General features: G+C 36.1%; 1 protein-coding gene across 11 annotated transcripts in view; it reads right to left on the bottom strand.

The window, feature by feature from the left end:
* The window catches only part of EMSY (EMSY transcriptional repressor, BRCA2 interacting), a 106,922-nt gene that overhangs the window by 78,062 nt on the left and 12,407 nt on the right, over nt 1-16,453 (bottom strand). For 6 of the 11 annotated variants that reach the window (XM_032259121.1, XM_032259128.1, XM_032259132.1 and 3 more), the window contains 4 exons: nt 14,757-14,932; nt 13,035-13,187; nt 9,359-9,618; nt 583-859 (listed from right to left, as the gene is read on the bottom strand). In XM_032259121.1, coding sequence (XP_032115012.1) covers nt 583-859; nt 9,359-9,618; nt 13,035-13,187; nt 14,757-14,932 — 866 coding nt within the window. The remainder of the gene's footprint in view (nt 1-582; nt 860-9,358; nt 9,619-13,034; nt 13,188-14,756; nt 14,933-16,453) is intronic. The other 5 variants (XM_032259127.1, XM_032259130.1, XM_032259129.1 and 2 more) reach the window with 2 other exon arrangements.

Genomic DNA, 16,453 nt, shown 5'->3' with positions numbered 1-16,453 from the left:
GCCTGAACCCAGGAGATGGAGGTTGCGGTGAGCCGAGATCGCGCCATTGCACTCCAGCCTGGGTAACAAGAGCGAAACTCTGTCTCAAAAAAAAAAAAAAGAAAAGAAAAGAAAAGAAAAATTTCAGAGACTAAAGAAAAGACAAATGGATATACCTTGAAACCATCTTCTTCCTCCTACTTCTTATCACTTACTTTAAAGAGGTTGTGTACTTGATGTTTCCTCTGAAAAACCTAGGTAATATAATTTCAAATTTCTCATTTGAAAATTTGATTATATTAAAGATATTTGTACAGCCCTTTGAAATTTGTTGTGACAAGATTCAACCTACATTTTGTGAATGTTAGCAGCCCAGGTAACTAGGTACTATGCAATTGTAAAACAACTTAGGGCAAGCACATTAATATAAGAAAATGGAATAACCTACTATCTTGACATTCTCAAACTGGGGGCAAGGGATGGTAACCTCGGGTCTAACAGTAGGGACCTTCATATCCACAGGAGAAAAACATACCCACTGAGTTTTCTGTAAAATTCCCATATATCAACAGTGACAGAATTAAATGGTGAATCAGCACTCACCTTGTGCTACTGTTGACATGACCACAGATGGTGTAGAGGACACCACAGCTGTTACTGCAACTGTATTAGGAATAGGTGATGGTGTAGAACTGCTGCTGCCACTGCTGCTATTACTGACCAGAGAAGACTGTGAAGCAGTTATAACAACTGGCGGCTTCTGGGTTGTAGAAGCAATGACTGATGTTGGTACAAGCTTAGTGACTGCTGCATAGTTATGGGATTTGGAGAGAATGTTGGGCACGAAGGTTGAACTTGGTGATGTGGTGACTATAATAACCTAAGGAATAAAAAATAAGTTATTTTTATGTACCTACTATACTACTAATGTATCTAGACTCACAGTTACATACAATTCAAAAACAGCTTATGAAAAACAAAGAAGCAATTCAACAGAGAATATACAGCTAGAAATATATTAAAACTTTACTAGTAACCATCAAAATGTATGTAAAAGCAACAATTTTTACAAATCAAATATTTTTAGAGATAGCATTCAATGCTGTATAAGATACAGCAAAGTAGACATTTCAGTATACTACTTAGGGCGTATAAACTGGCACAATCTTTCTAAAAAGTAATTTAAACATTCATTCATTTATAAATATTTATTGAGCACCTACTATGTGCCAGGCATGGTTCTAGATGCTGGAGAATAGAAGAATGAACAAAAGAGACAAAGTTCATACGTTCAAGGAGCTTACATTTTAGTAGTGGTAGAGAAATAAGCGGAAAAGTAAGTATATGTCATGTAGAGACAAATGGAAAAGACAAAAAAGTATGGTAGAAGAATAAAGAATGATGGGAGCACTGTACGATTTTTAAAAATAATATATTCGATAAAGACCTCTTGGTAAGGTGACATACGAGCAGAAACCAGAAGGAAGTAGGGATATAAACCATGGTGCTACCTAGAAGACCATTCCATGGCACAGGGAGCAGTAAATACAAAGGCCCCAAAGCAGAAGCAAGCTTAGTATGTTCAAAGATCTAGTGATTGGTCTAGAAATATATAGGGTACAAAGTAGTGGTAGACAACTGCAAAGAAGTAATGGAGGACTAGATCATGTAAGAGCATGTTGACAGTATATACCCTTTACATGATGTGATGAAAAAGGTACTTTCTCTGTGGTCTTCTGTCCAAAAATCCATAATCATAGCCTAATCAGGAGAAGAACATTAAACAAATTCTAATAGTTGGAATATCTACAAAATACTTGACAAGTACTCCTCAAAACTGTCAAGGTTATCAAAAACAAGGAAAGTCTGAGAAACTTTCACAGTCAAGAGGAGTCAAGAGGAACCTAAGAAGAAATGACAACTAAATATAATATGGTATCCTGGAACAGAAAAAGACAATAGGTAAAAACCAAGGAAAAGGAATAAGCCATGGACTTAATTAACATTAATGCATTAATACTGTTCATTAGCTATAACAAATGTATCACACCAATGTAAAATGTTCAGAATAAAGGATCCTTTTCAGGAAGCTGATTAAAAAAAGCTGAAAGAGAATACAGAAAACTAGGTGCAGAGTATATGAGAACTCTCTGTACTGTCTTCTCAATTTTTCTGTAAATCTAAAATTGTTTTTAAAAATAAAGTCCATTTTTTAAAAAATCATTACTCTACCTGCTAGATAGAAAGTACAGTAGGACGATGAAGGTAGAAACAAGGAGACAAATTAAGAAACTCCTGTAACAAATCAAGCAGGGATGACAGTGACCAAAGTATTTGTGGTGGAAGAGGTAAAAGGTTAACAGATTCTGAATATACTGCAAATGTAAAGCCAACAGGATTGCTTGTAGGTTGATATGAACAATGGAGAAAAAGAGAGGCAGGAAAGAGATGTCAAGGTTTTGCCAGTATAACTAGAAACTGTAGATGATTTAGCTACAAATCATTCCAGAAAGAATAATATGAAGGAAAGGACCTAATGTCAGAAGGAGCTTGATAAATTTAAAAACAGAAAGGAAGGCAGTGTAGCAAAAAGCACATGGTGGTGGGAAAAAAGCACATAGGGCAAAGAAGAATTGGAAAAGTAAGCGGAGGCTATACCAAATGCAGAATTTAGATCTTTATACCAAGTATAATGGAAAGCCACAGGAGGATTTTAAGAAGGAAGAAAAACAAAATTTTATGTATATTTTAAAAGATCACTCTACCTGCTACATGGTAATAGGCAAGAGGGGATGCAGTGAGACCAGTTAAACTATTCCATCAGACCAAACAAAAAATAGTGGAGGCTGCCTGCACTGGACTGTTAGTAGTAGAAATAAAGAGAAGTGATCAGAGTCAGATTACTTTGAAAAGTAGAGAGAATGGGATTTGTTGATAAATGGAAATGGCAGGGTTAAGGAAAAGAACAGAATCAAGAATAGCTCCTAGCACTAACATGTATTGGCTTATTGAAATCTCCCTACAATTCAATGACACATATACTATTATTATCCCCATTTTAAAAATGAGAACACAAAAATTATTTAGAAGTCTACAGTACCACATTATTCTGGGGTAAGTATAATGATGATATAGTAAAACCCAAAACAGAACAGATTATCTCCTTCCTCTTTAAATGAAATTATTTGTACCTACCTAGAAAAGAAAAACTGTTTTGAAAAATCTAAAGAATTTAAGGGAAAAATATTTTTCATTTTTATATCACTTCTAAAGAAGGCCAGAAGTTAGTCAAAATTTACTGAATAGGTCTGTACTCAGGACCTACATCTCCAAGAAGCTCTGAGCATAACACTATTGTTATATACTTTCAGTGTTGCAGATAATTATAAGTATTTGTCCATTACTTTAAGGAGTCTTGAGGCATCAAGAAGGATATATAAGATCAGCAAACACCTATATACAGTTAACCAGCACATTTATAGATAGACTTGATCAGCAAACACCTATATAGCATTATTAGAAAACAACGATCAACCATGATACAAACTGAGAAGTAGACCAATATGGTAAAAAGACCACAAACTTAAAAGTCAAATGAACCTGCACTTAGATCCTGCCTCTGTCACTTACAAATGCCAGGCCCCTGTACATGTTGAAATCTCTGAGCTCCAATTTTCATCTATAAAATGGGGATAATAATACCTACCTTGCAAAGTCATTACCAGGATTAAACAATATAATGATGTTAAGCATCTAACATAGTGCTAGGCACATAGCAGGTGGTCAATATTTGGCAGTCAACAAATGGTACTTATTAGTAGTGTATTATTACTAAAGGATATCAGTAAAGACATTATATATCAAATCAATCTGAAAATGTATTTCGATGTACTTTGTTTCATTTAAAACTTTTCTTAATCTTTTTCCCAAATTCTGATACCTCTGAGAATCCAAAGAATTCACAGCTACTGCCACAGCCAAACTATTAAGAGTAGTAATGGCAATTAGGGTTCACTTTTGCCATTTCTGAACTAATTATAGTAGCTTTCTGGAGCACAATGCTTATAAGGACTCTGAGGCACAGATGAGGATTCACTAAGGCTTAGCAGGAAAGTATGCCAGTTAATTAGCAATGTCCGTCATGGGCAAGGGCAAGGGAAGCATTCACATTTGTACCAAATATTTGCAATTTCAGAATTAGAGTATGCATGTAGGCTTCTAACATTAAGACAAAACTTCAGCAAAATGAATCTAAAGTCTTTAAGAGCATATTTTAGGCTACAGACAAATGATAAAATAGATTTTGAGATTTCAGCCTACAAGATGATTTCTGATCTGAAAAGAAGTTATCCTTCATTATAGATCCACCTTGGAGGAAACCTACTTGCACTTTAAAGTCAGTCATTACAACAGGGGGAAGTATAGGAATTTAAAACCAAGTGAACCAAACAGTGTTTATTCAGGCCACAATTCAAATTACTGACCTTCTAGCACTCACAAAAACTCCTTAAGAGTGCTGGGACTTGCACCCTAAGGATAAAATGAAAAATATCAATCAAGCACATGAAGGCATAAAACTAAATTCTGCTGCTTTGTTCATATAAGTGCTGCATCAATGCTATATTTAAAATGAAGGCACCACATTAACACAGGTGGAAATGTGACTACCCTGAAAATATATGACCTATTTGAATTTGAATAAAGTCCACAAATTCATAAATAATTATACTCAATATAAAAGTCACTTCACCTACAATAATTCCTAAGTTGCCTTACACAGGATTTGTGACAAATCCAAGGTAAAAGCAATAACGGCAACAGCCTTGGACAGATTTCAGAAAAATCCAATTACCCAAGCAAAAAGAAAACAAAAAACTTTAAGAACATTTATTAGTCCTACCCATATTAGCTTATCCACAAAATAATAAAAGTAATGGCACTGAGTATACATGAAGTAAAAGAGTACAGTTTTACATCTGGAACATAGTAGGTGCTCAGTAAATATTTGTGGAATGAATGAGTCTTATTTTTAATTTAATTTGTTTTAAACATTTGTTTTTTAACCATGGTAAGACAAATCTAAAGATCTGAACCTGAACTCTCATGGTATGGTTCATACATAACTTTGGAGATAAATATGTCCTTTTATAAGCATCACAAGTCTGAAAACCTCAACTATTCATTCTCGATTGAAAATTCAGAAGAAAAAAAATAAAAGTAAATATATGGTAAAGTCAATAACAAAAAAAGTTCACAAACTTCACTGAGCCCTCATCTACTATAAGTATGTTTAGCTAAGTTCACCAAAGAAGACTGATAAGTTAATAATGTTAGGTGACATTTACTGAGCATTCACTGGATGTACTATGTTAAGTATTTTCTATGAATCATCTCATTTAATTTTCCCAGTAACTCTAAGAACTACTATGATCATCTTTCTCTAAGAACTACTATGATCATCTTTATTTTATAAAGAAATAGGCTCAAGGGAGGTGGCTATGTCAGTACTGGAACCAGATATATCTATTTGTTCATTAATTAATTTACTCATTCAACAAATATTAATTAGCACTTACTACATGCCAGGTACTATTCTAAATACTAGGGAATACAGTGAAGAATGAGACAAAGTCTCTACCCTTAAGAGCTTATAGTCCCTGGGAGAAATGGATAAACAACTTTGCAACGTAAAATCAACTAGTTACAAGTATAATGAATAACAATAAAACAGAGTATGAGAATAAAAGGATATGGATGGGAGGTCGATGCTCTTTTAGCTATAGCTTTGCTTTACTATTTCTCAAAAACCAAATTAAGAGTAGACAAGAAGGAGGGAAGAGAGAAGAATTACTGAGAAAATACGATCCAGCAACAAAGGCAGTAAAAACATTACAGTAAGTAGACTTAAAAATTCAGGGTATAGCAGACTGATGCCACCAAATATATATATAGGGCCAGCCCAGAAAGCAATAACTATAATAGCATATAAAAAGTGACATTCAGAAAGATTATCTTAGAGTCAACCAATAAAAATGTAAAACTTATCTTCAGTATAAAACTTAAGTCATCAAAAATAGTTAATTTCTATACATGAAGGGATATGCTTCAATGAACTGATGAATTCATTTATTTGGAACAGTTCATTAATCAACAGGATAAATAAACAAAACACCACATTCCATAAAATACCCGCAAGGGAAGGAACTAACATTTATTGAATACATACCTTACGTTGCACTTTAAATATCCAGTCTTATTTAATCCTCGCAATAATGTACTAAGAGTGACATCATTCTCATCTTATAAATGAGTAAACAGACTTAGAAAGACTAATTTATTTAGGTCATACTAGAAGAGCTAGGGTTCCAACCCAGGACTCCTGATTATAAAAATTTTTGTTTGATTTTAATATCATACCATAATTTCTCAAATTCAGACTGAAAATAGAATTATATCCCACAGATCAGCTCATTATCACTTCTAGTTATTAAGAAAAGAATTTTTAATATATACTATAATGACATTTTTGCAGGAAACTCAAGAAGGTTCTTTACAGGAAAGTTATCACAGGACTAAAGATTTGAAGGTGGAAAGACCATACATTGAATACAGAATTTACTTCCACTCCTTCCCCAAAATCCCTCCAAAACAGTATGAAGAGACTCTTTTTTTTTTTTTAAAGGGAAAAGGCACATAAACCTGTAAGGTCAAAACAAAAAGGAGCTAACAGGTATAAAGTTTGGAAACTGAAAAACAGACAAATAAGAATGAATTAAGTATATCCAAGAAAGTAAAAACCTAAGGCAGTACACAATAACAAAAAATAAGACAACCTGCATTAGTGAGCCCCGGAAAGACTCAGGAATTGAGAGCACCAGATACTTCTGAAATGAGGATAAATGCGCAGCTAAAGAGAGGAAAATTAGTTGAAAATCTAAGAACCATTTAGATCCCTAGCTACTCTTCCCTGTCCTAAAGGAAGGCTAGGAATTTACTGTCATGTGGGAGATTGACAAAGAAATCTGGCACATCTGATATCAGGCACATCTGAGGGGCCAGGTACAATGCTAAAAACAGAGGCGTTAAGTGTATATAATGAACGGTGAGCCCAACTAGCCCTTTCCCTCTATTTAACCCCCAAACAAAACACTGCCAGCCAGGCTCACAGTACTCAAGGTAGAAGACTGTAATATTTCTAAGCAATCTACCAGTCCAAGAAAAAGCCCTAAAGACAGTGACAAATGGTGGAGATAAAGGGTTAGTGAATGTTCCTGAACAAAATAGTCCAGCTAAGTCAATTTCCAATGAAAGTCACCAGTCAGCATGTCCCACCCATGCACACAGAGCCTTCTGTCACCTTTCTAATGCCTATTTTTATTCGTAAGCAGATAGCCATACACTTAAGAAAACTAAATAAAAGAGATCAAAACAAATAGATAAAAGGAACTTACAGGTAAGAGAGAGAACATGAAAACAGAAAACATTTTAAAAATTGTCATGAATCTCATTAGATAAGAGAATACAATGCTTCTATCAAAGAGCAGGATGTATTTTTTTTTTTTTTTTTTGAGACGGAGTTTCACTCATGTTACCCAGGCTGGAGTGCAATGGCGCGATCTCGGCTCACCACAACCTCCGCCTCCTGGGTTCAGGCAATTCTCCTGCCTCAGTCTCCTGAGTAGCTGGGATTACAGGCACGCACCACCATGCCCAGCTAATTTTTTGTATTTTTAATAGAGACGGGGTTTCACCATGTTGACCAGGATGGTCTCGATCTCTTGACCTCGTGATCCACCCGCCTTGGCCTCCCAAAGTGCTGGGATTACAGGCTTGAGCCACCGCGCCCGGCCCAAGGATGTATTTTTTTAAAGGAATTTTCAGAGAATAAGAGTTACTAGAAATTTAAAGCATGAGAGCAAAAATGAAAAATTCTATAAATGTAGTGAAAAATAAATGATAAAGAAAATAACAATACTGAGCATTTAGTATGTGCAAGGCTTGAACAATTTTTCTTATATTATTTCAAGTATTTACACTCAAAAATCCTATAAAATATTGTTTTCTCTGTTTTATCAATGAGAAAACTTGAGTAGAGAGTTTAGTTTTCCCACAGTCACGTAGCTAGTAAGTGGCAAAAGCTGGGATCTGAATCTAGGAAGTCTTGTTCCAAAACAGGCTTTTAACCATTACATTAGAGTAGGAAAACAATGCAAACAAATAAAAAATGGAAATGAGAAAGATAAATGGATCAGTCCAGGCAGTTCAATAGACAAATGCAGGTGATTCAAAAAGCAAAAACAGGGACAAATCAAATAAGTAACTCAAGAAATGTTATCAGGATTAAAGGACATGAATATTCAGAATAAAAGGGCCCACTGGGTATACAACCTAATGGATGAAATAAAGACCCACACCAAGGAACATTACCTTGAAATTTCAGAATTCTGAAAGTTACTAAAAGTTTGCAAAGAGTAAAACGGGATCTGAAATTAGAATGGCACTGGGCTTCCCAAAAGCAATACTGGAAGCTAGAAGCCAACAGAGCAACACCACCTTCGAAACTTCACAGGGAAAATGACTTACAACCTAGAATACTTTTCCTAGTTAAACCATAAAAAAAGTGGGAAGGTAGAATAAAACAATTTGCAGTCTACCATGCAAGGTCTCCCAAAATTTACTTTCCATTTCCCCATACCCCAGGTAGGTACTGGAGGATATGCTCCAGCAAAATGAGCAAAGAAACTAACAAAGAAGATCAGAATGATGGTTAAGGGGAGATCCCAGAAATACAGGTGTACAACAAGCCTAGAGAGCCATCAGGGTCCATCCAGATCAGTGTGGGAAGACAGAGGAGTCTAATAACATGAAATTGACAGAATACTGATGACTTCAACATATTTAGAGAAGAGTCTAGGAATGAATTAATAATAATAGCATACAAAGAATTTAAAAAGAAGATAAAAAGTATTCAATTACATCCTTCCTTTCTTCTGTGAAACACCTGACAACTTTACTACTTTGGCAAATTAAAATCTGAGTTCCTAAAGGGAAAGTCATACAAATATAGCTTAAATTTTTTTTCTATTTTAATTTTTTTCCAAATAGGATTACAACTATAAAATAGAGCAAAATTCTTAGAAGAGACAGGCTAGCTGTGTCGTAGTAGGCAAGTCATTTAACATCACAAAGCCTCATCTGCAAAAGTGAAATAATAATACCTATCCCAAAGCCTTAGCTGGAGAATTAAACGAAGTAAAAGATGTGAACAACCCCAGCATAATGCCAGGCACATAGTAAGCACTCAGGGCATGTTTATTAAATCTGAATCATACTGTCTCAAAGAAACAATTGGCAGGCAGAGACTTCCTCCACCACATACCTTCTGTGTTGTTGTGTTTGTTGTCTGTGTTGACGGTTTAGTGAAGGTTATTTTCACAGGAGACATGTGGGGTGGTAAGGAGTTGGCAATGCTCTGCATGATGTTGCTCATCTTGGGACTACCACTCACAGGCACAGTGATCGTCTTTGAGACTGGAACAACAGCCTTTGGAACTTCCTTTAGAACAACAGGAGAGGAGCTGGAAGAGTTTGTTCGCCTTCGTTTTCTGGGCTTTTCATCTTCATCTGAACAGCTTACACCTGAAGGGCAATGACAATACTGCTATATGTATACCAAACTAATGTTACATTTTACACTTTATTTTTAAAATCTTTATATAATCCTTGACCTCTCTCTGTATTAAGCTGTTTGCCAGTAAGTCCTATCAGTCCTCCCTCAGAGAAGTGGTCTCTGAATGCCTTCCTTCCTTTTTTTTTTTTTTTTTTTTTAAGATGGAGTCTCACTCTGTCACCCAGGCTGGTGTGCAGTGGTGTGATCTCACCTCACTGTGACATCCACCACCCAGGTTCAAGCAATTCTCCTGCTTCTGCCTCCCAAGTAGCTGGGATTACATGCACCTGCCACCATGCCCAGCTAAATTCTGTATATTTAATAGAGATGGGGTTTCACCATGTTGGCCAAGTTGGTCTTGAACTCCTGACCTAAGGTGATCTGCCCACCTCGGTCTCCCAAAGTGCTGGGATTACAGGCATAAGCCACCGCACCCAGCCTTCCCTGCTTTCTTTAAACCTCTGACGGCCATGTCAGGCCTTCTTATCTCCTGCCTGTATCTTAGCAACAACCACCTAAAAGATGTTCATCCTTCCAGTCTGTCCACTTCTATCTTCTCTTCATCCTATTACTAGTTAAAAATTTCACATCTAATCATGCCTATGCACTGCCCTAAAATCCTTTAGTGGTTTTTATCTACCTGGAAGATGAGACACAAAATCATTACCATATGATTCAAGACTCCATATCTTTCCAAGAACACAATACCTGTCACATCCAACCCTGTGTACCCCTATAGTCTTGGGATTCTGAACTGCTCACCATTCCCCAAAGCCACCTTAACCACATTCTATCCATCTCTGAGTATCCATATAGTACTGTTCCTTGAGGAATACCATCTAGTATCAATGATCTCTTCATCATTCTACAATCATCATCTTATAAGCCATCTCCTCAGTGAAGCTTTCCCTTACTCTTCTAAGCAAAGCTAATCCACCTCTCCCCTAAGCTGTACCACTTACCACATGGCAATGTGATTGTCAACGCATCTCCCATTAGTAAGGGGCTCCCAGAGGGCAATGACTAAGTCTTATTGGTTTGTTTCCCCAGTATAGTGCCTTGTACATACAAAGTTAGGTAAATAAGTGATTATATCCCAAACTAATGCTGTTGGTATGACTTCTAAGCATAAAGAAATAAATCTTCCTGTTACTTAAAACTACATACTATGTGAAATAGTTTCTTCATGTTTGAAATGCACTTTCAGTATTTTATTTATTTATTTAAGAGACAGAGTCTCACACTGTCATCCAGGCTGGAGTGCAGCAGGATCTCAGTTAACTGTAGCCTCCGTCTCCCAAGTTCAAGTGATTCTCCTGCCTCAGCCTCCCAAGTACCTGGGATTACAGTTGCCTGCCACCATACCTGGCTAATTTTTTGTATTTTTAGTAGAGACAGGGTTTTATCATGTTGGCAAGGCTGGTCTCAAACTTCTGACCTCAGGTGATCCGCTTGCCTCAGCCTCCCAAAAGTGCTGGGATTACAGGCATGAACCACCAAGCCTGGCCTATTTATTTATTTATTATGGAGTTTCGCTCTGTTGCCCATGTTGGAGTGCAGTGGCACGATCTTGGGCTCCCAGGTTCAAGCGATTCTCCGCCTCCCAGGTTCATGCGATTCTCCTGCCTCAGCCTCCCGAGTAGCTGAGATTACAGGCGCCAACCATGACACCTGACTAGATTTTGTATTTTCAGTAGAGACAGGGTTTCACTATGTTGGCCAGGCTGGTCTCAAATGCCTGACCTCAAGTGATCCGCTCACCTCAGCCTCTCAAAGTACTGGGATTACAGGCATGAGCCACCACATCTAGCTCCAGTCTAGTGTTTTGAAAATGATCGAAAAGTAGATCTCTACAGTTATTTTAAAAGACAACCTTGGCTAAATCCACAGAAATCAGATACAAATTTAATTAATAGTCCGAGATTCGCAGTTTTTTCTTTATGAACTAAAGCCTCAACTGTTTTTGTAGACTTCTTAAAAATCAAGTGAGAAACATAAAACATAGCAACTCAACATAAGAAATCTCTGCACAGCAGACATCAACAATTATATAGCATGACTCATGAAATTAGTAATAAAACATTACCCCTACACCTTCAATTTTTTAACTCTAATTTAAACAGGAGTGACAAAGACCTAGAATCATTCCTGTCTAAAACAGCAAACAGCAAACCTCTAAGTTACAAATAAATCAAGTTTATAACTATACTGAGAAAAATGAAAATCAAATATTAGTGACCTCCGGTTGACAGGAAAAACACAGCAAAAAATAAAATTAAAAAAGACTGGCTTCCTCAGTTTCTGTCTCTCACTTCCTCTCTCACCATGGGATCTCTTTGCATACAGCTGCTCCCTTTCTACTTTCTGCCATGAGTTGAAGCAGCATAAGATCCTCACCCAAACTTGGACTTTCCAACTAGCAGAATCGTGAGCTAAATCAACCCCTTTTCTTTTTCTTTTTTTTGAGACAGAGTCTTGCTCTGCCGTACAGGCTGGGGTACAGTGTTGCAATCTCGGTTCATTGCAACTTCCGCCTCCCAGATTCAAGCAATTCTCCTGCCTCAGCCTCCCAAGTAGCTGGGACTACAGGCACGTGCCAGCATGCCCAGCTAATTTTTCTTTTGTACTTTCAGTAGAGACAGGGTTTCGTCACATTGGCCAGGTGGTCTCGAACTCCTGACCTCAGATGATCTGCCCAACTCGGCCTCCCAAAGTGCTAGAATTACAGGCATGAACCACTGCACCGGCTCCTTTTCTTTACAAATTAAAAAAATAAAAATAAATAGAAAGCAACATTGTCATAACAGAAATTAAAAATGAAAAGATGTGGGGAAAAAAAGAAACAATGAACTGGAAACCAAACTGCTTCACATAGGGTAGAATCTAGGAATTAAAAACTGCAAATAAAAGAAACTTCAAAAGGGACGTTACGGTCAATTAGAAATAAAGATAGGCTCTCTAGAATGTTTCACTGAATCTAACAGTTGGCTAATACATTATATAAAATAATCTAAGAAAATACTAAAAAGATTAAAATTATAGGAGAAATACTGAATAAAACACATATGTACATTCCTTCAGTTTCTATTCACAACATTCCTATTTCATGACAATCAAAAAAGTGAATTCTTAAGGCCAGCGCTATTCAAAGGCAGATTACCCACAGAGAACAAAAATGACAAGCACATCTCAAATCCCAGAACTGATTAAAAAAGCAATATATACCTAGTCATATGTAAAGAAAGGAATTCTTTAGAATCTTCAAAAACTAACCCTGCTAACAGCTAGTGGACCAATGATTTAATCCAGGAAGGCAAGTCTAATCAGAGCCTAGACTGCAGCATTTAGCCAAGACGGCCCTGATAACACTGAGAGTATCACTTACTTTTGACATAAACAGTACTTCCACTTGGCAAGACAACTACATTGGAGGCAGGACTGGCAGGTCTTGGAGACTTAACCGTTGCTATGCTGCCACTTGGAACAGGGGTAGAGGTTGGGGTTGACGTGGTACTTGTGTAGGAATAGCAAACCACTACTGAAGGAACGATAAAAAAGTTTGCTGTTAACTTTCACCAAAACTGTCCACGCATACAGAAAAATTATTTTTATTGTAGGCCAATTTTAACATTATTATGTGATCAGAAGTTAGAGGCCAGTACTAGGTATTAGGTCCACAGGTTAAAAGGCATTAATAACCTTTCCTGAAAATTATCACTTAAACAGATTTTTCCCAAGTATTTAACAGTTTATCTATAGGTGACATTGCTAATGGAGAAAAACGCAGTTACAAAGAAATAAAGTTTAAAATTACACTGAGAAAAATGAAAATAATTTTCACTCATGGCAGGAGTTGGACAATAGGCACTTACTTGTATTCCCTTTTAATACTAATAGCAGCATCAATGATGGGTGGATAATTTTTCCCTAACCTTAGCAATTTCCAGTCTGACCACTAGGGAAGAATCAAGGTAACGTTCTTTTCTATGTATCAACTCACTAGTCATTGCCATCTAAGCAACACAACAACTCAACTAAAATAATGACAACATCATATTTCAACCTATCATTCAATGAAGGGATACAGCTCAACAACAATAAGAATAGGTTATAGGCACCATTTATTGAGTACCACACTAAATCCTTTCCATACATCTTCACTAATTCTCACAATACTGCATTCTTATTTTAAAGATGAGGAACCCAAGGCTCACAGAAGCTAAAACTTGCTGGAGGTCACACGGCTAGGAAATGACAAATTAAGATTCAAACATATATTTGACTAGTGGAAACTCTATATTCTTTCCATTCTACCTGAGACTTGGTAGACGGAGGAACTCAATGTAGGCCAAGTTTGTACACTGTCTTCCTCCAAATATACCTTTCCTCAGCCTAAAACAGAGCCTCACATGAATAAAAAGAGTGTTTTACTTACTCTGTTCCACGGCCATTGCTAGGCAAGCAAAGACAATTCCCCAGAGTAATCTGACAAATGCACTGTTTTTGGAGTCATTGTCATGCAACACGAAACTAAACTACTTGAGTCAATCCAAATAGCTCTCTCAGATTTAATATTACTCTTGGTGGCCTCTAGAGAATTGAAGAATTTCTAAAGCATGTGTATTTACTAGATAAATAATGATAAGAAAGCCCTTCTACCAGGGAATGGATTCAGCACACTGACCAGAACAAAGTAGTAGCATATATCACTGATTCCAGAAAATGAAAACAGAGCTTTATTTTCTAAAGCTATCAGTTCAGAATTATTTTTTTAGCAGCTAAATGACTGATGTTACCTTATTTATTTTCTAATGTCATCCATTAAGGCCTTCTATTCTTAAAAACACACTGATATCAAAAATCCATTCCGAGGTTTTTGCAATTTTGATGATTAACATAATTCATATCTTTGACAAAAGGAAGACTTAAATTTTGTCCAAGACTAAAAACCTGGCAGTCTAGTTTCAGAATTAGAGTTTCCTACTTTATTTCATAACCTTTAAACACTAGAATAAAAGTAGATGAAAAATAAGACAACTTTCCTTGAAATTTTCTTGAAGATTCTAAGGAAAGTAATATTTAACACAGGCATATTTTTTCCACTTACCTTCCTTGCTTCCTGTTTCTGCAGGCACTGGAAGAGATGCATTGTGCTGGATAGCTGCATTAGCAACAGCATTAGCTGTTACAGTAAAGGCGGTTTGGGGAACGAGCCGGGGCATCAGTGGTACCAACCGACGACCTTCAATGGACCATTCTGAAGAGCTATTAGGTCCAGACATACTAAACAAAAAAGAAAGTGCTGCTACAAGGGTTTTCAATCACTAAAAACAAATCAAACATATTTTCTCAAACATATATAACTTTTTAAATTATAAAAAGTGCCCTGAGTGGATAGGAGAGGTTTTATTTTAAGCAAGCAAGATCAAAATTATGAATCAGAATTCAAGGAATGTCACACACTTAGGTTCTTACACAGTTTATTCTAAATCTAAATCTTATCATGAACATAACTGAAACTATAAAAAATCTTCCTATGCCTTCTAAATACATATCAGTTTTAGTTTCATTAATTTAAATCTGCTATCACTAATGAAACTAGTATTTCTACTAATTTTTATAACTTAATTTTATAATTAACGCAAGAAAGTAAAAAGCACTTATAATTTTAAAAGTCAGATTTTCCTTAATAATTAAGGATGAAGTTTACTGAATCTTTTTAAAATTATCTAACTGCCTGCACGGCCAGAGGTTCTAAGGCTTTCAAACAAGGGAAACTGAGACAGTAAACGAGGGAGACTAAGTAGAAAAGAATGGGACAGTGCTGTATATATAACCGTATGTGTCACTGATAACGTATTATCCTTCCTATTAAAAATAGTCTAGATCTAAGGACACTAGAAGAAACCTACCATTATTTTTATTTATTTATACAGCCCTTCACTCCAAGAAGGAATTAAGACAGTTGAATTCTCTAAGTAAACACCACTCTCAGTTTCTCTACCCTATATTCCTTGAGCAAATTTTATCCCAAGAATCCAATCAGAGGTTGAAATATCAAAAGGTAGTTGTATCACTTCTCTTCACTTGGCTCCATGAAAGACCCTGACCAATGATTAGTGCTGAAGTTTAAAATTCACTCAGAAATAATCAATGTTTTCACTAAATCAGAAATATTTCTGCATTTGAAACCATAGGTTCTTCAAACTAACTTGGAGTTTAAGACTCTGTATGTCCACCCATTCTCAGATTTAGGTAAGAGTATACAAAAGCCCTTGTTAGTGGGCAGTGGAGTAACAATGATAATGATAATAATGATGAAGTTATCATTAAGCACTTATTTCAAGGATTGTTCTAAACATATTATATGTATTCACTCTTCAATCCTATGAATTTGGTAGTATTATTACCTCCATTTTACAGATGAGGAAACTGAGTTAGAGAGGTCAAATAACTTGCCTAAGTTCACACAAATAATAAATGTCTCCTCCAACAAGCATAATCTTACAACTGAAATTATTTGACAGATAAGTAGAAAGTATAAAATTTTTCAAATGGGTTTTGCCTTTGATGTATACCAATTGGACTGGTGTCAAATTACTATCAACTTTCATTGAATGGAATAAATCACTTTTACAATTTAAGGATTTAAGTTCAGTTCAGAAAGGAATTTCTAAGAGCTGATGAACCCAATTGGGTTACTGTGGAAAATGTGTAAATTCCCTTATGGTTTAACACAGTCCCACCTAAGACAAAGGAAAGGAGAATTCCTAAAACTTCAGTACCACTCACAAACTTGTTATT

This window comes from Sapajus apella, unplaced genomic scaffold (assembly GCF_009761245.1).
Source record: "Sapajus apella isolate SASKATOON/1434 unplaced genomic scaffold, GSC_monkey_1.0 scaffold106, whole genome shotgun sequence".
NCBI lineage: Eukaryota > Metazoa > Chordata > Mammalia > Primates > Cebidae > Sapajus > Sapajus apella.
Note: the sequence above shows the minus strand (reverse complement) of the source record. Positions and strands in the feature narration are given on the sequence as shown.